This window comes from Battus philenor, unplaced genomic scaffold (genome assembly GCF_028537555.1).
Source record: "Battus philenor isolate CCGP_79_NKW_IND1 unplaced genomic scaffold, ilBatPhil1.0.hap1 SCAF_7, whole genome shotgun sequence".
Taxonomy (NCBI): Eukaryota; Metazoa; Arthropoda; class Insecta; order Lepidoptera; family Papilionidae; genus Battus; species Battus philenor.
This window is the reverse complement of record NW_027181737.1, coordinates 5,481,877-5,506,823: the sequence shown is the minus strand read 5'-3', so window position 1 is coordinate 5,506,823 and position 24,947 is coordinate 5,481,877. Positions and strand designations below refer to the sequence as shown.

At 32.2% G+C, this 24,947-nt stretch overlaps 3 protein-coding genes across 7 annotated transcripts in view; 1 reads left to right on the top strand and 2 right to left on the bottom strand.

Annotated features, from left to right (window-relative positions):
- The window catches only part of Mkp3 (Mitogen-activated protein kinase phosphatase 3), a 34,625-nt gene extending 32,106 nt beyond the window's left edge, over positions 1-2,519 (bottom strand). For both annotated transcript variants that reach the window (XM_068774111.1, XM_068774112.1), the window contains exon 1: positions 1,900-2,519. In XM_068774111.1, the coding sequence (XP_068630212.1) occupies positions 1,900-2,266 (367 nt within the window). In that variant the 5' untranslated portion in view covers positions 2,267-2,519. The remainder of the gene's footprint in view (positions 1-1,899) is intronic.
- An 849-nt stretch (positions 2,520-3,368) lies between these two features.
- On the top strand, positions 3,369-8,932 carry LOC137930912 (general transcriptional corepressor trfA-like). Of its 2 annotated transcripts, none has more exons than XM_068774270.1 (7): positions 3,369-3,516; positions 3,630-3,701; positions 4,124-4,242; positions 4,796-4,960; positions 5,512-5,760; positions 6,182-6,885; positions 6,977-8,932. In XM_068774270.1, exons 1-7 carry the CDS (start codon positions 3,460-3,462, stop codon positions 8,794-8,796), a joined length of 3,186 nt encoding a protein of 1,061 aa, XP_068630371.1. In that variant the 5' UTR covers positions 3,369-3,459; the 3' UTR covers positions 8,797-8,932. The 2 variants fall into 2 exon arrangements, with proteins under 2 accessions (XP_068630371.1, XP_068630369.1); XM_068774268.1 differs by having other exon boundaries at positions 4,112-4,242.
- A 452-nt stretch (positions 8,933-9,384) lies between these two features.
- The window catches only part of Keap1 (kelch like ECH associated protein 1), a 31,430-nt gene continuing 15,867 nt past the window's right edge, over positions 9,385-24,947 (bottom strand). For all 3 annotated transcript variants that reach the window (XM_068774142.1, XM_068774143.1, XM_068774144.1), the window contains 10 exons: positions 24,722-24,886; positions 21,487-21,636; positions 19,533-19,649; positions 16,157-16,318; positions 14,935-15,126; positions 14,173-14,304; positions 13,724-13,803; positions 12,748-12,953; positions 11,306-11,482; positions 9,385-10,581 (listed from right to left, as the gene is read on the bottom strand). In XM_068774142.1, coding sequence (XP_068630243.1) covers positions 10,280-10,581; positions 11,306-11,482; positions 12,748-12,953; positions 13,724-13,803; positions 14,173-14,304; positions 14,935-15,126; positions 16,157-16,318; positions 19,533-19,649; positions 21,487-21,636; positions 24,722-24,886 — 1,683 coding nt within the window. In that variant the 3' untranslated portion in view covers positions 9,385-10,279. The remainder of the gene's footprint in view (positions 10,582-11,305; positions 11,483-12,747; positions 12,954-13,723; positions 13,804-14,172; positions 14,305-14,934; positions 15,127-16,156; positions 16,319-19,532; positions 19,650-21,486; positions 21,637-24,721; positions 24,887-24,947) is intronic.

The window sequence follows — 24,947 nt, the reverse complement described above, 5'->3', positions numbered from 1 at the left end:
ATAGGTGCCATGCAATTAATTTTGTTGACTTTTTGTCATCTTGTAGGTAGTGATATCATAGCATTACTGCAGAAAATTTGGGATTTCTGATAAAAAAAAATCGCCTAAAGAATGTTCAGCCTTCTTAAGTTGTCTGCCTAATTAAATCTGAAAATTAATTCTGTTAAAATTCTGCACGTCGCAAATGGGAGACGGAGTGTTTCAGGATTCTCATAACACATGGTAGACCATAAAATAATACGTATAAAGGATCTTAAACGCACGCGCTACCGGTGATTATAATCGAGCGTCTCGCACTGGAGAGCACAATAAGTAGCCGACTTCCTCTCCCACGTTTGGTGTAGCGGATGCCTCGACTAGCGACCTCCGGCACCAGTCTTAAGCCCCTAACACATTTATATCATCGTTAATACCTTTGAATAACTTCAAATATTTTAAGAATTATTGCAATCAAAAAATATATTCTAATACCACTACAAATTTTTCTTTTATTTTTTCACTTTCATCTTATCGTAGACTACTGTAGATAGTAAAAAATAAATCGTACTGTAATGACCTTTTGAAAAATATTTGCATATTTTGAAATTACGTACTCAATATTACTACTACATCTAATATTAACCGACGCCTTTATAAACATAGATCTTTTAAGTTTATTTAAGTTAGATACAACATGTCGTACACTCTGCATATCATACAGGAGTATAATATATAAAAAAAATTATATTAACAAGAAAAATCCGACATGTTCAACTTGAACAATTTGCGCCGAACGTATTTTTTTTTTCAAGTTTAATCAATACAATCATTTACAACTGCCAGTTTTTGTCAATGAACGGTTACGAAAGAAACGTCAATCCGTATGTCGACTTACGTTAACTATCGGCGGGACTCGTCTACAACTGAATGAATTGCGCTACTTGCATTTTATTCACATTTAAAACAAATCTTCAACAGTTTAAACCTTAAAAAAACGTGTTCATTATTATCAAATAGTTACAAAATATGCTTATGACACATATTCGACAAATTAAATTAAGCTGTTCAATGATTTGACATCCAAACAATTATTGAATATTATTAAAAAAATTACAATTTTGCTATACGGTTTTAAATAACATTTTAAATATATTAGAATAAAATTTATTACATAGTTGCTACACATCTCAACTACTTTTGTTTTAAGTATTGAGACTTGAAAAGCACAAAAATTTCAAAAAAACCTTTTTGAATGAATAAATTATTGGAATCAAAGTTGATCAACTTATTCTCGTTTTAATACTTTCTATGTCTTCAAATATTGTACATGGAACATAAACAAAATATCCTTCTGGTACCCTATCTTTGAACACATTTGTTATTTTTATATAATTTTTAGTACATTAAGTAGAAATTGTTATAATTTTAATTCAACTTTTTACAATAGTGTTTTATGAAATACTTCTAAGATTTTTCTGAATTGTGAAGTTATGTACTAATTTAGTATAATTGTATAGCCTTTTAAAAATGTAAATGTGTCATCATTGCTGTATTCAATGTATTAATTTCTGTACCATAAATAAACAGCTCTTTGCATGCAAAATAGCAAATCCAGAAATGGATGACAATAATTAATATTGCAGTACTGACAATTATGAATGAAAATGTGGAGGTGTGGACTACTACATTCATTCATCTTCTTGCTTTCCCTTGTATAAAAAAAGAAGTGTCCACCATTACTTTAATATTATGAATTAAAAATATAAACTTATTCACACATTTAAGGACTACATATCTTTTGTTTTGTTACTTGTATATGGTATTAACATTTTATTTAAAAGCAGTCTGCACAATCTAATAGCCCCAAGCCAAATAAAAAATTTTGTAATAAGATATTCTTAATTAAGTACCAATAAATACCTTCAAGACAGACGACTTGCACGCCATCTTGTTTAAGCCTCCTAAGCAGGATCCCGTGAACAGAATCAGGATCTCGTGGCGCACCATCACTGTAGAGAACGAAGGTGCCTCGAGAACAACAATGTGTAATCCTTGCCTTTAATTCCTTACACTGAACGGTCGAAGAGAGTTCAATTTTTCCTGCTGCCAGTCGCCGCAACATTATACTTGGTATGGAGAAGTTCACGGCAGAACGTATATGAGATATAGCATATTCATTAGAACCTCGACAGTCGATCAAAATCGTGTCTCTTTCATCTGACCGTAGTTTCGCTAAAAGCCATTCTTTTGACACCAGGTCACATTCGCATTCTGAATCCGTTGGCATCTTGTATTCACAATGTTCTTTTCTGTTTACACGAACCCTTTGCGTCTCCTCGAAACGCCTGTTGCACTTTTTACTTAAGCATACAAATCACGTTAAGGAAAATGTTTATAAACTGTAACATTGTTAGGAATAGTAAAATTTAACAATTTGAGTCTAATATTGTTAAAAAATTATATTTATCAATATCCAAACAAACACTTCACAGCCTTTACGTCCACTGCGGAAGAGCAAGCTGAGCACTAAGCAACGCGAGGCGTTGCCACAAGCAGTCTGCCAATGCCACTTGGATTCATAGATAAAGAAATGAGTATACAGTACACAACAGTACTATTGTACTATAATGTAACTTTATTGCAAGTAATTTATCGCAGTTTATTTACAAATTTTAACATCCATTGCGTTTATGGTATCAGACGAAACTTTTATTAAGAACTAACTCCGTAATGTATACGTAAATTATATGATTATCGCTTTATGTCCTACAGGTATGACGAGGGAATGAATAATATATAGACAAAGACCGAATGATTTTGAATGAATGTAATATGGATATAGGAAAATAATCTGTATAATAATAATAATCTGTGGCCTATTTCATTACTTTATCACACAAAGACCTACAAGCGCTGAGTGCGTCTAAGTAAGAACGGTATGCTTTTCTGAATTCTAAAGAATAAGGACTGTTGGTTATAAAGTAATAAAAACTACCTTGTAAATATACATACTTAGTATTATTAATTGATACACATACAATTTGTAGCTTTGACTGCATATTGAATGCAGGATGCGTATTCTACATATCTTCAATAATTGTCATAACACATAGATCACGAAACAAGTGAAGGTTGATAGAAAAATGATTCATTAAAATAAGAGACTAGACGTCTTCATGAGGCACCTAACATAGTTTATTGATGATTTATTAAAATCTAATATTCGCTGATTCCGACCTGCGAACACAAGAAAGAAGAACAGAGCCCTGAAGTATTCGAATATAACATTATTTAATCTACGTATGGTAGCCTATTAAGTTTGTATTTTGGCTATAATCTGTTACATGTCTATAGTTATTAATGTCAAACCAAGATTTTGGACGCTCCTAAAATACTCTTTAAATAATATTTTAACGATAATAAATTTATTAAATTCACATTATCCTATTCATGTAAATTATTATATACGCTTTTATCGGTATGAATGATATATACGATAATTTGGATAACTATGATGACTTCAATAAAATTGATGAGGTACTTTGTTTTAGCGCCAAATATTTACTGTCATAAGTCATGTTGTTATTTTATGAAAATATTGTTCAGTGGTAATTTTTACCAAGTCTTATATTCTTATTTTTCTATTTTAGCTCAAAAATGAAAATAAGGAGTTGAAATACAAAATTGAAGAGTTCACCTCTGCTATAAACAAACTTCAAAAAGTAAGTTTTATTTAAGTACGTTAACATATTTTTTTATTCTGATAGTGATTCGTTGAAACGAATCTCAATCGGGTGATAAAAATAATATATATAGCTGATGGATCTGAGGCTTCCGAAAGAGTTCTCGAAGTTGTCATCCTTAAACGAAGTCTAGTCCTCTTCGCTCTGCTCTCTCGAGTCAGCGAAATCTGTACAAGCCAGCAAGACAACAACAAACATTGGGATTTCAGGCAGCATTTAAGGTTGCATTGTATGAATCACATTTTATTGAGAATCAATTATAACTGACAAAGTCACATTCATTCTTATAATTGTAATTCTTTCCTTAACATTGTTAATTAACTATGTCAGTAATGTTATACTATATAAATGTATGTCAAACCCTGAGCGGATGCCGATTGATATTTTAGAATATATTGCAGGATTTTGATAACCTAGCAGCAGAGCATAAAAAACTACAATTAAATTATTCATCATTACTCAAGACAGCCAAGGCAGAAATTGAACGAAAAACATGCAGGATAAAAGAGCTTAATATAGAGTAAGTTTTATATTATTTCTTATTATTATCCAAATATTTATAACAATTTTATAGTTAATATCACTAAGCATATTAAATTCAAATTTAATATTAAAAGATCTTTATTCTGAATATGGATTATATCTCTTGTTGATGTCAAGTTCAGTATGTAATAAGAACAGGTATAAGAAAATTAGTGAGATTATGCATTATTTTTAAATATTTTTAATTAACATTGACATAGCCTGGGGGAAAACTGCTAGCTAACATGATGTGTATGTCACACATATACTTTTGTATTCATAAAATATATTTTCATAAAGAATGTGTTACTTTTCATAATAATTTAATATAATGAATCAATTTAATTTCTATTTGCGTATAAAATCAAATTAACATATACTCTCTCAAACATGTAAGAGAATGGCTGTATTTACAATCTGTATAATTGTAAGTTTCATAGTTTATGTTTGGTGTATGTATGTACTTCTATTGTGCCCCTGCATCATTCTATGTATTAAACTGTAACATTTAATTTTACCAATCAAATATATTATATGTTTAATTATTACAGAAAAGATAAACTTGTAATTAATGCAAGTCAAAATTTCAAAAATAACTTCAATAAATTTAGAAGTGAGAGACTAAGAGGCAAAAGTGACAAAGATTCAGATTCAAAAAGTTTAAATGGACAATCAGAAAAACAAAAAACAAAGAACCAGATCACCAAAGAAGAATGGTATGTATACTCTTTTGCAAATTTTACAACTGTATTTAAATTTGTGCACCTCTTTGTCTGACTGTAAAAATTAAGTTAGTTATAGGATTTCTAATAACAGAGTGTTGGGATGCAATCATTTTCTTTTAAGAATAGTGTAGTATGATTACTAAGCCCACAAGTGGTCTTAAGGCTTGTTGAAAACAAAAATTTGTGTAGCTCATAATCAATTGTTAATCATATCAATAACTATTAGTTGAATATTATTTCACTCATAAATCTGTTAAAAAAGTAAAAATATTCAAAAATAAAAATATGCAAAGGTGTTATTAAAATGAAATTAAAAGAATATGGGATATTATGACAGTAAAAATATTAACATAAAGTGTGGATAGAAAAAAAGTTTTTGATTAGAGTTATCAGCAACTATATTCAAGGTTAATAAACTCTGTAACTTACAAACTGTCAACATTAATTGTTTACTGCATATATAATGGCTATTTTTGAGTCATGGTGTCAATAATGTGAATGTGATTCTTTGAAAAAGGTATGAGATTCTCATTTTGTTGCAGCAATAATGGTAAAAATGTCCCCACCGCTGAGTTAACATCAATGCATAATACTAATGTCTTAAATGTTACAACTGAAGCTGAAAAATATTCAAAGTCTGGAACTGATAATGTTGAAGAAAACAATGAAAAAAAAGAAAGAATTGTATGTAAAGAAAATGATCCAAAATTGTTGAATAAACTCTCTAATAGACATACTGAGACAACAGTTAAGAAAATCACAAATAGAAGAAAGTCTATGCCAATTTTAAGGTAAATAAATATGTAAATTTTTTAGGTATCTTTGTTATCATATTATAAAATAATCATCCTTTTTTCTACTTTTTATGAATAATTATTACCATTTAGATACCCTATTTAGATATTCCTGTATTATATATATGAATTATTATTACTATTTAGATATTCCTGTATTACTGTTGCCCCAAAAGCTATGACGGATGCTTGACGACAACAATTATGTGCCCCTGTGCCGATATTCTGCTTTTAATGGTTATTTTTTTTAGTCTCAAAATTAATTTGACCAAAACTTTTGAATAATTCTAATATGATTCTTAGCAGACATTTGCTTGTAAAGTTTAAATATAGTACTATATGCTTTTATTTGCCAATACAAATACCATTACTATAGAAACATTAATATTATAATTAATACTTCAATTTTCTTTAATAGGCATGAGCTTAAGTTAAGCACAGATGAAGAAAGTGAAAGTAGCACCATAACAGCAGAAAATAATATGTGTTATAAGCTAAGAGATGAAGGAGTTAAGCAATTATCAGAAAACAATTATCATAACAAAAAAGTGTCTGAAACACATAGCTTTGAAAATAATTATCTGAAGTATCAAGATTCCCTTAGCTATTCTTTCAGAAATAAGTCAAATTGGCACAGTAACAATGATAAATATAGGAGTAGAGATCATTATGACTCTTCACAAAAGTATAGTAGGTGGAACCTTAGCCCTGATAGATCATATCACAGAACAAGAAGAGAACATATGAACGATTACCACCAAAGACAGGAATACAATAACAGAAGAACCTATGAAAGTCCCCCCAGAGAGAAATCTTATCATCAGAGTAGGAGCAGAGATCGCAGATCTTACTATAACAGGGATCATTATCGTGACTACTTGAGCCACAGATATGATAATGAAAGATATGCAGAAAAACGTAAACAAAATGATATGGATGAACCTAATTATAAGAGATCAAAATTGGATTATGCACATCAACACATTGAGGAAGAAAGATGGCAGAAAGAAAGTGAAATAAACAAACTTGCAATGCCTACACCATTAGACTATGATGAACGATTCTCTTGTCAATCGCCAGATTTTGTACATTCAGATTTTTATTCATCTGATCCCATTAAAGGTAAGTAGTCTCGGAGATTATGTTATCCAACTGTAATTAAAACATTATCATGTATATAAAAGTTGTAAATATAATGTAAAATCTGTTTCAGAAATTAAAGACATTGCTCTAATAAATTTGGAAGATCCACGTCTTACCAGTAAAAAGTATAAAATTGTTAAAGAAAATGATAAGGAGTTTTTGTCAACTATAATTGGAAGAAATGTAGAACTTGCATTGGTGAACAATAATTGGGGTTTTAAATCTGTTCCAATGCCAAGAGCTTTACTTGAAGCTCCCTCTTTTGACATAGTTCCATTAGGAAAAAATATTGAATTAGGAATTGATTATCAGACCAGTCAAGCGTTTGGTGATTCATGTGAAACATCAGGTCACATTAATAATCAGCAGCAATATACCGATTGTGAAGGGCCTAATAAATCAAATATTGGAGCTAGTGATTCATTACATTCTGAAAAAAGAGAAGAAACAGAAGGATTATCAAAAAGCAATCGGAATGACATTGATAATAATAAAAAGGTAAATTCCGGTGACATTAACGAGAATAAGATCAATAAAGTATCTACTGAGCCATTGGCAACAAAATGTAGAATACCAAAATTGCAAATTAACTCTCGAGCTTCCACTGACTCTATCGAACCTATTAATTGTATTGAGAAATCGAGTGAGTGTATAGAAAAAAATGGTACAATTGATTCAAAAGACAATTTAAAGCGGCCCCACAAAAGTAAATCTATGCCTCATCTTACACTCGATTCAAAAATCCTTATCTGTGCCAATAAAGACGATGAATTAGCACTCGCAACGAAAATAGTAGCAGCCGACCTTATTTTAAGCGACGATCCTAGTGATGTTAATGAACCTAAACAAACCGTTTCCACAACACCTAGCAAACCAAAAAGTAAAAAACGTAAAAACGAAGTGAGAAAACCTAATAAAAATGATACGAAAAAATGTATTAATTATTCAAAAATTCGCGCTAACCCCCGAAATAAAGTAAAACGGTCATCGATGGATAAAGACAAAGATAAAATCATAGAAACAGCACAAGAGCACCCTAAAAAGTCAAAAAGTCAGAATAAATCACAAGAAGACCAAATTTGCCAGGTGGTTGAGGCTGATACAACTAAAACTGATAAGACTGAAAAAAATAATAAAACACACGAAATAAAGACCAAATTTAATGAACTCTTTGGAGATAGCAACAGCTTAATCACACCAGATGATCTAGGTATTGGTACAGTTTGCGAACCTGAAACTGAAGCAAAATTAGTTACCATGTTTGATAATACTCAAGATGCTGTTGACTTAAATTTAAAAAATGTAGAAGATGTGTTGGTATTAAAACCAAAACTTGAAAATCCACTTGATGATTCTTTGAGTCTGTCGAAAAATGTACAACCATGTACACTTAAAGCGAAAGCAGATTGTTCAATTAAAACAGAAAATATGTCTCAAGACACTTTGTTACATATCAATAAAATGAAGACGGAAAAGTCAATTATTGTTAAAGAATGTGGTGATATTTACAAAAATTTAAGTTCAGACACTTCAAAAGCTGTTAAGACAATTATCATTTCTTCAGGAATACAACCACAATATAAAAGTGAGGAAGGAAAATTAATACAGCTTCAAAACACAGTTTCTGTCAATGAAGTTCTAAAATCAGTTGATGATCTTGCTCTAAAGGCTCTTGCAACCTCTACACCCGCCAAACCTATTCAGCAAGAGGCTTCGAAAAGTGACATGATGACTGTAAATACTGATTGTTCAACCACTAATTCAACAAATAGTGTAGTGAATACTTTATCACAAACAGTGGATCAAATATATGAATTAGACTCCCAAAAAGATCCAGATGTGCCTGACGTTAGGATATTCGTAAAAAGAAGAAGAAAAGTAAAAAAATGACTTAACTCATTACTAAAATAACAATTGATTTTGTTTGACACCTTCAGTTACAACTTTTTGTAACTGCATTTTAGCATATATTTTATACAAAATTCTTTCATGGAATTAATGTCAATCCATCTTGTATTATTTTTGTACAGGTTAGGGTTTAGTTACATTAAAAGTTTTAAGTAATTTTTTGTTTGTTTTTGTTCAAGCTGCCCATTTGAAATATACTGAAGTTGTAAACTGTTATGTTTAGTGTTTTTTACTTGTCTTTTTTAAAAATTCAGTATTAGTATTAGTTTTTAAAGATTTCAGCAAGATTTTGTAAAAAAAATTAGAAAATATTGGTTTAGTGTCACTGCAGTGCTTTGTTACTGGGGTATATTAATTTTATTTTCGGAGATATTCACATTAGTGTCGTGTGAGTAATAATGTTTGGGGTAAAAACAAAACTTATAAAGCTACGGGCAATAGAATAATCTATTTGAGAGATTACTGGAAAATATTAGTGTATGTACTGTGATCGCCAAATATTTTTATTAGTTACGGAAAAGGCGTAATAAAGAAGTATCTTCTAAATGAATACTTAGTTTATTCCCATAACAGTCTTTATTTTCTTAATAAATAATCTTAATCTATATATACATTTTGTATATTTTACACAAAAATACAAAATACAATGGTGGACTATAATTTGCTTTAACATCAATGTTTTTTTATTCCAATTACACAATTCGAGTTCACATCACGCCCTCGCAGTCCGTTTATATTAGAGAGTACTACATAATTTACTAAATACCAAATGGAAATGGAATTCGGTTGGAAATGCTTGGATCATTTCATGTCAAAGCACTTGTGTGATGAATGCATTATTTTACTTATCAATTAGTCCTAAGCAGTACAACAAATACATTATATCATTCAATTTATACAATAACAATAATTTTTCCATTACAAGTGTAATACATAAAGTCCACAGAAAAAATTACATCACAAATTGGACATTTTGATGCGTCAATACGCATTTTTTCGCATTACGCAAGTTGAAATGAAAAATAATAACTAGAAAAATAAGTAACCCATTATCCGACTACTGCTTGTTTTTGAATATGTACAAATAAATAAAATATTTTGTTCAGAACAATTTGCTATTTTACAGAGGGGCATAAACTAATATTGAATGCCATTTTAATTTCATTATATTACACAAAGTTTTTGCTCAATTATTTTATCTTACTTAAAAATATAGACACTGCATCTCAGTACTTGAATTAACTATTTGTAAGTAATTGCTTAAAAATTAAAAACAGTAATCATATTACGTTTTATACAGGATTTATCAATTTGTTTTAAAATAACTTTTACAAAGTTCATAATATAAAACATAGTTTTTAACATCATATCTCCTCATGGTGGAGCATATGTTAGGTATTTCTATCAAAATAAAAATGATGTTTAAAATTTCATGTGTCCCTTAAACTAATTATCACAGTCACTGCTATAAACCACATCGGGAGTTATTTGATAGTGTTCCTATGATATTGTTGGCCATTGGTATGTCGTCGTTTCGGGCCGAGGAGGCAGACGGGCCTGGGTTGGACCCTGAAGATCTCTTGCCAATTTTTTTGAAGACCGCCGGCTCCGGTTGGCTAGGCTCCGCATGTGTCGTTACGAGCTGGTAGCACACAGCAGACGCGTGCCCCGACCGCACCGATGTTAGCGGAGTGCCCATTTTCCACGTATTCGTCCCCGGATCATACACCTCTACTATGTCCAAGAACGAGGTGCCATCATAACCTCCTGGAAAAAAAGAATGATTTTTTAAGTTGACTTGAATTTTTAACTGATTATGACGCGGTAATTGATGTTTAGGGCCGATAGACACGGCGTGGGAAAGCTCACGCACTAGGTGTACTAACGATATAATAAGGTCGCGGTAAATCTCTAGATGCGGGCAACGAAAGACCAGTCATCGCGTTACAGTGCTCGTCTACCGGCTGGTATTATAACAGTGACGGTGTTTTGGGACAGTTCTCATAAATAACAAAAGGAGTCTCCTCCTTGGATCATGACATCCTTTTTGAGAAACGAAATCCGCATTTCTATTCCATCGCTCAATGTCTTTATTAAAACTATGTTTTAAATGTTTTTTTTATTTAAGTTTGAAAACATTACTCTGCCATCAGACACCCTGTATCCATAAAGATATTACACAGTGCACAGTATATTGAGTATGTATCGAGTTTCATATATTAAAGAGTGTAGTGAAAATAGTTAGTTCTTTGCACATACATCTGTCACAATTATTCCGAGGTATCTTCAAAATTGTTAATTATTGTTTTTCGGAAACTTTAAAACATACCGCGATAAAAATCTTTAACAAAAAGGTTTTCGTTTTATCTAAATAAATATTTTTGTATAATTTATTTTATTAAAGAAATTTATAGACACATTGAGTGAACCGTGTCTCTGAAAATAAAATTTCAACTCGAGCACGTCGTTTATTAGATCAAGGTGCAATTACCCGTGGCGTAGAGTTTGTTGTCCAAGACGGTCAGCGAGAGGGCGGATCGCGCGACCTGCACTGGCGCGATGAGCTCCCAGCAGTTGCGCTCCGTGTCGTAGCGCTCGACCGTCGCGAGCTGCTGCATGCCGTCGTATCCTCCCACCACGTAAATGTACTGGTTCAGAGCCGCTACACCTGCTCGTAAAGTGTTTAAATTTTTTGTTTAATAATTTCATCGACTTTTAGACACTACAAATTATTTCTTTGTGTTGCCAGCGCCTACTAGTACGCTCTAAATACTAAGACGGTTTGCAACGCAACAGCATAGTATAGGTGTTGGAGGGACGTAGACATATAGACCGAATCCGGTGGAATAGTGACATGTAAAGGCCCGAGACGAGGCTCTTCCGGTTGACCTCGAGTTCGCTATTTTAAAAGGACTCTTAGGTGCCCTTTCGCTTCGAACCTGGGGAATACGCAAACGCCATTTGGACTTCAGTAAGAGTCCGGTTCCAAAAAAGAAGACGTATGGCTATAAAGATTGTATGATATAGGGATAAAGACATTAGTACTGTATCGTTGCTACGGACTATACCTTTGTGTTCGACCGAAAATATTACAAAACGTTATTGCTAATGTTTAATTGTTAATATTGATGTTGTTCTTAAGTTTTTAAGAAGTGAAACCATCATAAGAGGTGTAACAATAAATAATGATTATAACCTACCAAATGTTTCCTTTTATCTTAATACACTCGATTTAATATTTTTTACGCAACAGCTTCATCATAAAATATATTAAAACACTGGTTATTAAAGGAGTATATAAGGTATTGTAAGAAATTAAAAAATATTATTTATTTGATTTTGGGTAAGACATTGATATTTTTCAGTGTATCTGACTGTACATTCCCGATAGAAATCAGAATGGAGTAGAAGGTTGGTGAGAGATATAAAAGATTTATTAGTTTTTTTGTCACCTTCCGTTTTACCGGGATTTGCAGATTCCGCGGAATGAAGGCGGCAGGGCGGTGGCAATCGTCTAGCCTAAACCTTGTTGTTAGTAAGCAATCTTAAGGGCTCCTTCGAGAAGTTGGTGCGGGGCGTAACATTGAATTATTTAATGGATTGGAATTTGCATTCATTCCATGTAAGGGCGCCCTAGAAGTCCGAATCTTGACTTGATCAGTTACTGTTATTGGTTCCGTATTACTACCATTATGGAAAGCAGAGCTGCCAGATGAAGCGGTAAAATAATCTCAAGCAATATTACTATTTATGTTTGGACAAAACCTGCCCGGTACGTGTTTTGTTCTCGTATATGGCCCGACCAATGAATGACGTGGTCTTATCTGGCTGTGATTTATGTAATTTTAATATTGAGTTATGGTTGTTACGTTGTGTAAAAATCGTACTACTTGAGTTAATCGATTTGAATTTATTAGTGGGCTGTTGTCGTACCGGCTCCGCTTCGCGCGTAATGCATGGGCGCGACCTCGCTCCAACGGTTGTTTTCCGGGTGGTAGCACTCTACGGAACGCACTCGGCGAGCACCGTCGAACCCGCCCACCGCGTACAGAAGCCGGTTGACTACGGCAACGCCCACGCCCAGTCGCGCGCTGCCCATCGCCGCCACTTGCGTCCACGTATCCGACTCCGGGTCGTAACTGAAGGCAACATTATTAGTTAAAAGCGACAATCGTTTCAGAAAATTAAACAATAATATAATTTTATTTATATACAAAGTGATTGGTTACAAGTGTATAAGCTTCAGATACGTAAATATATAGCTAATTTGCTGTGAATTAATGTATGGTACACAAAATCTAAAAATGTTTTTTGAAACAATAAATAATATAGTAGTAATGTGTACTACATTACTACTATATTATCTTGTTACTAAGCCTTTTCGAATTCGGATTATTATTTTTTTAAATAATTCACTCTGTGTACATTAGGGTACGCATTTCCATCTATGTACTGAGTCATCACGATATCTCTGGAACCATAAGGTTTAAAAACTTGTAATTTTATAGAAATATTTCTTCGGGCGGTGGACAGCTAGTGTAAAATAAATTAATAACTAATGTTACGTATATATCAAGCCGGGGTCAGTAATTTACAAATCTTAAATAATTGCTGATTATAACATCAACTTGTATATAATATAATTTATAGTTTTATTTCATCCAAATATAAAAACATAAATGAACTGATATAGGTCTTCCTCTTTTATAGCAAACATTTCTATTTCTACAGTACCAAATTGAAAAACTTTTTCAAATTATTGATTTACATCGCCATCTTTCGATATTCCTACTGCACACAACTAACTTCTTTGATCTCGTTGGTTAAAGATAGCTGTGTAATAAACAGTAAAATATTTTGGTTTAAAAGTTATTAGTGGAAACTTATTTTAATTTAAGATATAACTCACCACTCAACAGATTTATGATATTCGGAACCCGCCGAACCGCCAACTGCATAAAGCAACCCATCCATTACGGCCACACCGACCTGAAATAATAGTTGTTAAAACAATTTTAATTGTTAAAATTGAAAACAATATTAAATATTGACTATTAATCACTTAACACTTATTTTACGCCTGATTATTTTTAAGTTTACTCCAACACACAAGTTTTTCTACTGGTACGTATTTTATATGGAAAATAAAAATAATAGAAATAATTTTTTTAGTAAAATGTTATTACTAAAATATGCTACAGTATTTTATTTAATATGGCAGTATTTAATTTAATATTGATTCTGAGGTGTAAACTCTCTTATCCAACATAGTTTTGAGAATGCCTGTTCAACCTTTTGGAGATTTCTCGAATCGTTCGGTTTTTAATGGATAGTGATAGTAATTTTATTTTTACTGACCCTGTGCCGGGGCGTTGCCATAGGGCTGCAAGGGCGCCAGTGCTCCGTGGCGGGGTTGTACACGTCTACCCAGTCGCTATCGTACGAGGAACCGGGCGACGTGTTGCGACCACCCACTGCGTAGAACAGCCCCTGTCATTAGAACATGTTATAGCCTGATCCAAAATACGATTAATAGTTTATGATGTTTGTAATAATAGTGGTAGAGCTTAGCTATCACTTGCGACATTGCGAGATATGCCGCCAGTAAATAAGCACCTACTCTGCTATGGGCAGCTGTGTAGCAGTATTTATAAAAGAGGAAGCATAGTTACAAAAATTAAAATTGCTTTAATGGTCGACGATCTTCGTAAGAAGATGGCACTTTAAGTAATAATAGTCTATTCGTTTTAGGAAATAGCTAATCAGTTTAACAGCGCCTTCGCCGTGTCCACATTGACCATTTCAAGTCAGGATACGTCAATAAGCTGGGCGGTAAAATTAGATTTTATTAAAAAATGGGAAAGTGTTGTATTTGAGACACATTCTTGATAGAGTACTTTCGTCGTCTATACATGTACATAATACAGGGCTTCAGATAAAGCAAGTCTACAACGATACAGTCCACATTTCATATTTTAAACTTAACTGTGGTAAGGTTCCAGTGCAGAGTCGTGAAAATGTGATGCAGCACTGGTGACTATAAGGTTAATAATTAGTGTCACAAAATTCCGGTAGAGTTTTGAACAGAATTCGAAACTTGTCACATGGCAGTAAGTATACCTTGAGAAAAGCAGCGCCGAGCCCGGACCGCGGCACTGTGAGCCTGGGCAGCGTGGTCCAGCAGTTGTCGTCCAGGTTGAAAGCTTCAAAAACATCGATTGAGTGTCGGAAGTAGCCGCCAGCGACGTAGATTATACGCGGCGTATTCGGCCGCCTCTCTTTCACAATTGGCTTTTTGTGTAACGTTAGATCCTAAAACCGAAAAGTATTCCAGCGGATTAGCACGTTGAATTTGCAGTGAACAGGCCACATAGCGCACAGAATAGATGTCTGTTAGGGCCTAAAGGTTCTAGAGTGTAAATCAAATCACGGACAAGTAAACTTGGCATAGGACGTCCACCCACAAGGTGGACTAGACGATCTTATTAATGTTGTCGGCAGACACCAGATAAAGGTCGCTTCCAACCGCAAATCTATGAACGAGGTCAATATCTAGCAGACGATGTCCAGACGGCTGGAATAACGATGATAAATAAATTTAATCCTCAATGAGAAAAACCACAAAATTTGAAACTAATACGACCAACTCAGCGGTTTTGTTTATATCTTCATTAAAATATTATAAATATGCCTATGGTGAGAAACGTTGAAAAAAATAGTAAAAACAACGTTTTTCTTATCCCGTGCAGACCAAAATTAAATTTGTAAATTGAATCAAATGTGCCTAGCGTAAACATTTGTCGTCAAAACTAAATACCATTATAAAGAAATTATAACCACAATATTTTTAAGGCTCGCAATGTATACTAAATAGAAAATTTATCTTTAATAATAATCGCTGCTAATTGGTAAGACCCATAATAATAATAAAGTTCTATTTTTGAAATAAGTTAACTTTGATTTTTTTAAAAGATCTTTTGACAGTATGAAGTTTGCCGAGGCAGCTAGATATAATAATAAAAAATGTACATTCATTGTATTTTGAATCAGAATTATTAAAGTACTAAATTTATCTAGTTCTTATAGTAGATTGATAATTTGTATGGGCCATATATTTCAAAATTAATGTATAAGAACAAATTGTATATTGCAATGCATACCCCTCTCTACTATCCTCTGAGTGACCTTTAAAACGACCACGTCGCAGAGCAAAAACAAACCTGGAAATATACAACAGTCTTAAACCTTCGTCTCCAGACATTGCGGTATCAATGCATACAACTTTCCACCATGGATGCCCGTGCCACTCATTAAGATTATATTATGACAAAATTCAATGAACCTTAAATATCTTGGCGAGATACTCTCGACAAGCGGGGACTTTCTTGAGCACGGTGCAGGAGTTCATTTGCTCTTTAAGGAAACTTGGAGTAAGGTACTGGCATCGAACCGCCTGCAAAATGTGCTCCATCCGGGGATAGCGTCGGTCTTCATCGTGTTTCACCTGGAAATATATGATTTTATAAAACGTACTCGTTAAAAATCGGACAAGGAATAAGTTCGAGTCTTGTAGACAGACCAAAGTTACCGATATAGTCGGATTGGTAGATTCAAGTGGCAACGGACATCTTACATATGAATTGATAATAACGATAAACAATAAAAAAAGATAAGTTTACACGCGGCGACTTTTTAGAACATTTAACATCAAATTATGTATATATTTTTAATTATTGTCACTTTTCGTTGGTGGAAGTTCCTATGCAGTTCCTATTATTATCTATGAAATGTTATCAGTAATCAATGAGATTAGTGCATTTCCTGGTATTAACGCGGGATATTGTCAATGTAAAGCCTATTTTTAAATAATTACGTTTTGCGCCATTTTTTAAATGTATAGACAAATAGTTAATCTAACAAACAAATTTTATACATTTTGATATGATTTTAATAAAAAAGGAAATCCTATACATAATATAAATAACAAAGTGACACGGAGGAAATACAATATTCTTATGGCTTCGTCAAAACTCCCTTGGTTTTATTATTTTTAATTCTTTTATTTTAAGGAAATTTCTAAAAATTTCTAAAATTGAAATTTCTAAAAAGAATATTTCTGGCCAACTATATAATATTCATTTTTTTATTATATTATGCATTTTGTGAAAGAACCGTAAAAAAAGTGAAGTACGCATAAGAGATACTAGGTAATACCTTCGTAGTTTAATATTTTGGCTTTAATTAATAAACTATGTGATAAACTACTCTATGAGGAAATTCAAAAAATATTAATGATTGTAAATGACAAAATTTATTTTGCTCACAAAACATTTGTGTAACGTGAAAAGGATGTTGATAAGATATATTATCAGCCAAAATTTAAAACCATATTAGAATTGGATAATACATTATAAAAATTAAGATTATATTACAGATATAATGTCGACACAACATTTATTTTCTGTTTCTAGAATAAGCAACAGTTGAGATTTTACGATTCGTATGTAATGCGCAAAACGTGACATTTTGAGTTTTATAATACCTAATATATTATATACTTAGACATTAATTTTTTACAGAAAAATTTAATATATAAATGAGTTTTCTACAGTGATCACCGATATTGAGTTTAATTTCCAAATAATTTACAACGAACATTTATAAAAAACATCGGAAGACGCTGGATAAAAACAGCTTTAATTGGTTTTATTGGAAATTTACAGTTGAGATCTAAATACAAAAATGGAGGTGCTTTAGTTGAAATAATGAAGATGATGATTAATAAAAAAAGGTTTCAATTTCGTATACTAAAAGACCAGTAATAATGTGATTAAATTATCATTAGAAATATTCAAGTTACACAATATTTTTTTAAATAATTAGCGTAGTGACTCTCCCAGAATTCTCTAGTTTTACTTTTAGCAACATATTTTCGTATTCGTTTTTATTAACACCAAAAAAAGATTTTAATATAAAATATATACCTGATGATAAATTCAGACGTACATAGTAATAAAAATAAATTCACAATTTTGTAGTAAAATTTAAAGCCTCGTCAAAAGATTTCAGAGTTATTTAAATAATAAAATAGTTTAAATATCCCAGGTTTAGGTATGTTAAAGGATTAAAAAGATATGGAAGCCATTACTGAAATGCTACGCGTGCATTACTGACAATTATTCACAATCATAAAAAAGAAGCATATAATATCGAAAGATGTCAATACACGGAGTTTTAACTTTTAAATGCATGATTGATTTTAATTAGTCAAAAAATAACAACATGAGGGAAGGTTCATAATGACATAAAAATCATCTTTAGAATTAATTCATAAATCACATAGAAATAGTTATGGTGTAGTTATTTACGTGAAGTGCGTCGTACAACAAGATTCGCTCACAAATCATAAAATATCCACGGTAAAAAGATAAAAGTACATTGTAAACGGATAAAAAGTATATTTTACGAACTGACAAATTTACAGCTTAAAATACTGCAAAAAATCTTGGAAATAAATCTTTGCACAACTAACACCATTCAATAATGGATTTAACGACCTAAGTTTAAACCATAAAATACAATAGCTAATTATCTGACTTGTGTTGCTAACAGAAATGTTATTTTTTATTGTTACAATTAAGACTTATTATACAACATATTCGTATCTGGTATGAATATTTTGGAATTTCTCTAAGATAAGAAATCAAGAATTATGAGATTCATACATTAATGAAAGTAGCTGACATAGCCTAGCGAATTGGTAAGTTATATTACGCAGAACAAATAACTTCGTGCACTTTAAGACAGACCGGGAAGCGATACGTAGGAACGTTCCTTTACAAGGTGGATTGGATGCAGGTCGCTTTCAATAGGTACTATTGGAAGTCTCCGGGGGAGGCTATGTCCAGGAGTGAACACGTTTTACGATAGAAATGAATATTTTATGCAAACAAAATTTTAATGTAAACACCGTCAGTCCGCATTACAAATTCATACTCATATCTAATATTTACGTAGCATCGCGTTGGATAAACGTCGATAAGAAAATGCAATATCATACTGTACGTGTTTGTTTGCTATATAAAAAAAATTACACAGTATATACATGCTAAAATTGCTTCCATTATGTAAAAGCACAATGTATAATCCAAATTTACGGTTGTTTGAATTCCAAAAAATTATATAAATTAAAACAATCGACATGAGTTTCAAGGCTCCTAGCCCGAGAATGACACAATCAATTCGGCTTAATATAACATTTTACATTTTCCAAAAATGCACTCTGATCGTAATTATGAAAAAAAAAAGGAAATCTTGCGGGGAAAATACTACAAAAAACACTATTCATATAAAATACAAACTTTAAAATAATTTTAAATACATGTCACTGTAAATTGTTTGGCGTCAATCAAAGCAAAGAATGTGTGTAAAGATGTAATCGTACAAAAACATACACTTTGGAACATCACAATAAAATGTTAATAAATAATCTTTAATAATAAAATCTTGCAGTGTACGAAAACTTATTTTTGTTAGTTATCTTTCTTTACTATTAGACGTAGAAACAGTAATTAATTATCGCTCTGGAATGCCTTCTACTTGTTTATTTTTTTCTTGGTTGCTAAATAATGTAACTTAAGATAGTTTGCTGTGGAAGATGAGCACACACACAAATATAGAATGCAACGTCAATAATTCTAAAGACATAAAATGCTCACCCAACTGAGTACTGCATTATAGACTTCTCTTTCCTCCCTTACGTTCAGTTCGTCTTTACGTATCAGCGAAATGAGTTCAGGCGCCGTCAGTTGCAGGAATTCTTCTTCTCGACAAACCTGTTGATATTTAAATTTGTGACTTATAAAGATAAGAAAAGCCTTTTGAAAATATCAGATGTCTCATAAATCAAAGTCAAGCTGGAACCGGGTTTCGGGCCACAAAATTAATTAAAAAATCTAGATAATGTAACAAAAAAATCTACGCATTTTTTTATAAAAAAAGTTGTTTTGAAAAATTTTCACTAATCTCAAATCGATGAAGTATAATTATTTAAAATTACAGTTTTTAATCTTTTATCATACGGTACAATTTTTGGGTTTGTAGAGAGAATTTTAGATGATATTGATAAAATAAAAAACATTAAAAACACTTTACCAAAAATTTTATGGGAGCTCTGTAATGTTTAAGCAGAAAGGATTATGTTGGTTTACAATAAACACAGTCTGCTTTATCGCTTGATTTGACAATGTAAACAAAATGCATCGTCACGTATTTCAATGCCTTACATATAGTTTTAAGAATGAAATATAATGATATTGTGATAACGGGCCTGTGAATGTACGATACGACGAATACAATTTAGATAATTCGTTAGAAATTCAGAAATACAGCCGCGTCATCGTCTGATGTCACGTGACAACAATCAAACAATCTCATTGTGAAAAATCATACGAAATAAAAATGTTTATAATGTAAACAGCAACATACATTCACCACATTAGTAATTACTTAAATATAAAAAATTAAACACAACATCTGTAACAGTTTTTCCTGACTAATTGATAAGAAGCACTACTATACTCGTAATATCATTAAAAGATTATGTTGTGTCATGATAACATTTTTGGACAGAACACTGTTCAAAGTAATGAGTCTTAATAAGATTTAGTTTAATTTAAAAGTCGCGGAATTATTTATGACAAACAAATTTATCATTACCTAGCTGACCCGGAAACTTCGTTGCGCCTAACAATGAATGATTTAATCATTTCGTAATTTAAAAACAACATAAAATGTAAAATGTTTCTACTCATAATCGCGCAAAACAAACATCGACCAGTCATAGTCAATTTCCACGTTTTGTGTTATTTTTAAAAACAAACCGTAGACACTAATCCGTGAACTGTCTTTAACGTTGTTATACAATTTATAACAAATTAATGAATAAACTGATGTTTACACTGACGCTTATTAATTGTATTTTTTAAATGATCAGTATCATATTTTAATAATTATTATCCTTTTTAGGAGGAAGACAAATCTAAAATTACTTTATATACAGAACTTGCTGAAGGTAGCTTTAAACATGACATAGGAAAATGTACAATGTTTCCGCCTCTTCCCTTTTAGAGGAAGTCAGAATGCGGAGCAAAATTTGCTTAACTAGAAATTTATACTGCCAATCAATAGAGCAATTTGTTTTTGAAATTTAGGTATAAAATCCGTCAGTCCTTGAACTTGAAATGTATATGTATGTATGTATATATATATATATGTGTGTACACGTTTAAGTTAAATGTATATATTTATATATATACACGTGCATACATACATAAAGCGGTCAATATAACTTATTGTAAAAAATACATTTTAAACTTGTTCATCTTCAAGTTCTCCAAGGACCCTAATAAGGTCTACCTGTCTCTATATTAAACGTTCTCCGTGGCACTTTCTTGTCGATGGTCTCCACTCCAGAGGTTTTAGGCCCCCGCGGCCGGCCACCTGTTCGACCGACGGATCACCTTATTTCATCACCCGATGCGATATCGTAGGGAAATTAAATAGAGAGCTTTCTCTCTTTGGATAATGCTCTTTTTTTCTAGAGACATTCATATGACTCGAAAATGAGACCCAAACGTATTGATAGTGTGATAAAAATTTATTCGTACTTGCCTCTGTGAAATGCCTCTCTATGAACTGGTTGGCTTTCTGCTTGAGTTTGACGCAGCCGTGCTGTTCGGAGAAGTTGGCGATGCCGATGGCGTTCGACGGGTCGAGCTGGCGTTCCAAAAACGCACAGCAAGCCTCTATCACGTTTGATATCTGCGGAGTAACGGATATAATGGATGCACTGTCCTTCAACGTAGGTTTTGTAGAAAGCGATAGAACATGTTAAAAATGTATATCATAAAAGTTAATTATGAGCAGTACATATAAAATGCAATAGTTAGGGGAAAACAAATTTTCTTTTTTGTATTCACTCAACGCGTTTTTAATTAAGAAGTTCCCTAATTGTAACAGCAACTGTATCCTTCTACCTTCTGTAAACATTTGAAACATTCTTATGTGCTTAGCAATTTTTTATTGTCTACAGTAACTGTATAAGGTTTAGTTATATTTCATTTTCACGAAACAGCTTTCTCAAAATTATCTCATATCAAATTACGTATAATATTGAAAATTTTACAATTCATTTGACTCACAAAAACTCAAAAAAGTGCACTTTGAAATAATTTTTTTGACAGCCAAAATATCTTCGAAGCACGAAGCACAAGATGTATCCAAAAATAGTATCAAAAGAATTATCAAAAAATAATATATTTTTACACACATTATAAAACATAGTATTTCTGATATTTACCTTATGCTTGGTTCACAGTTCAAAGATATGTAAAATGAAGCACAAATAAAAATATTTGTACAGAAGTATGAACTTAAACAATAATCGTCGACGTATTGTTAAGATACGGATGGGTCATAAGTCAAACCATATGTTGCGGCTCAGGTAAATGCGTAGTGTTTTTACAACTGTACGTTAACAAGAACTGTTTGAAGATTATCATAACAATTTAGATATATATGCCACGCGGCTGGTGTAAGGTTGATCGGAAACGTTTTCCACAAGCCACAAAGTGCTACAATCAAATAAAACTCACAACAAAGCCAACCGCGTAGACCACTAGTCCAATTGGATTGCGTGGTTTTCAAATGTAATAAAAACGTTGAGGGTTTTTTATGCCTTTTGCTATATCGCTAAAACTAAACATTACATTTTTTATTTTACATAAAGATAACCATTTAGCATTTTATATATTTCAAATGTAAATCTCAATTAATATAAATTATTTAGTTCATGATATTATTGCCTCAAATGGTATGTTAGGCGACGCTAATATAGCAAGCGCGATATCCGCCAAATTGATTGATACCTTGCATCTTATAAATCGCCATGGAAACATGAACAAATTATAGATTATTAATACACAAAGTGGCGATGCCCTAACGTTACACGTCGGTAACTAACAGACTCTTATCGGATTGTCAACGTTTGTGACGCAAATAACCGAGAACCGCTAAACTTGTACCTCTCTGCTATCATTGACGTTTTTCTTGATCGGTAACAGATTTTATAACGCATTCAAATTTTACACGAGGTCCGGATGTTACTTTATTGCATTTAAACTAAAAAAATAATTTTATAGTTACTAAGACTGAAGGCTCCTTCGGGAATTTCGACATGCGCGTTAAGTAAGGTTTATATATAAGGACTAAGAGGCCAATAAGCTTTTAGGCGTAAAGGTCCTTGACTAGGGCTGTCGCGAGGGTATGTCATGTCATACAGTTTTATTCTCGGATCAATATCTAAAAGTGATAAATACATTTTAAAGCATAAATGGGAATATTCAAATTCTACCGATTTTTTTGTACGACGACGTTACAAAATTTGGTGTCATCAATATATGATATAGTATTTCACCTGAGAAATATTGCCTAATTTTAAGGAAGTAGACTAGGTGAACCAGAAGTAGTTGGACGTGGACAACGCAAGACCATGGACTTTTTTTAGTTGGCGTCTATCGGCTGAAATCATGATAATAGCTCGCGTCATGTATGACACCTTGGTTCATGTATGAGCTTCCTCTTTAAATTCCTAAGCTGTTGCTTTGTAAGTACTTGAAAGGGCAAAAAACATATACGGTATACGCGAAAAAATCTTGAAAAAGAACAAGTCAATATTTCTTCATTTATACCAGATAAGTTACAGTGCGCTGATAACTAAGCTTTATTAAATATTAAAAATGCTGCAATGCATGTGCACGTACGGGCTAGATTGGAGACTAAACAGCTCAATAACATCTCACATAAATAATCGCTTTACAGTTAGTGTGGTAGTTTTGATTTTCCTCATGGATTTGTCATAATGTCACACGATTATGGTAAAAACCCAAGTACCGAGGCGATAATATTCACTCGAATCATAAAGCGCCTCAATATAAAATCAAACGCTTTTAACAATTAGTATCATCTGCGTTTCAGTCTGTTTAAAACAATGACACATGCCTTTTACTCACACTGTAACTGTACTCAGAGCTGTAATCGTCAGTTCCGTAGTTCTCATTGGTCTCTAACATTAAGTATATACTTATTGATTTATTTTCTCGGTCTAGGTTTACACTGTTTCCTTATTTGCATTTATAGATTCCGCGTACTCATTCACAAAATAACTTGAGCAATACCTCGGGAATATAGACTCGGGCTCTTCCATCAGATGCAATTATGAAACCATTACATGAAAACGTTTAGTCTTTTTTAAACATATAACATACTTAGAAATCTACGGTCGTCAAATTATTTTTTACTACTTTGTCTTTCTCACAAATCTGACTTCGTCCTTTCTTCTTTTCATGTCCAAAGCCTTTTGCTTTGAAATAAACTTACTCTCGGAATTAGAGAGTCATTAAACCGATACGAGTTCAAAAAGAATGTTCGAGAGCTATTCGCAAAAGAATCGACATAACTCTCTTTTATAAAGAATTGTATATATATATATATATATATATATATATATATATATATATATATATATATATATATATATATATAATGTGTAATTTATGTATATGTTATATACTCGTATTTAAATATGTCTTTATAAGTAATTGTATAATAAGTACAGTATTTACCATGTATATGTTGCACATGTTCACATATCTAATTAATTTCTGTATAACATTTATATAGCTGCCTATTAATTATCTCTCCACCGCCTTGGGTTGTTTGGTAAAGAATGCCTAAAGGCATTAAGTATGGCATTAAATAAGATTTAAAAAGGGTAAATATATAAAAAAAAAACAAATACTTGTATAAGGAGAATATAATATATATATATTAAGAAAAATTTAATTACCTGGAACATGGTGGCAGCTGGTAGGAGCTGGCAAACGGTGACCTCCGTGATGCGGACCTTTCCCGTGTACATGAAGTACACGAGCCACGCCATCGCCGACGGACACACCCCTTGCAAACGCACCCGGGACATCTCGCTCTCTTTGAGACCGCTTGTGAACATTGCCTGCGCGGAACCGTATAACGTTAAACAAAATTAAACAATTATTTTATACATATTTCTTACA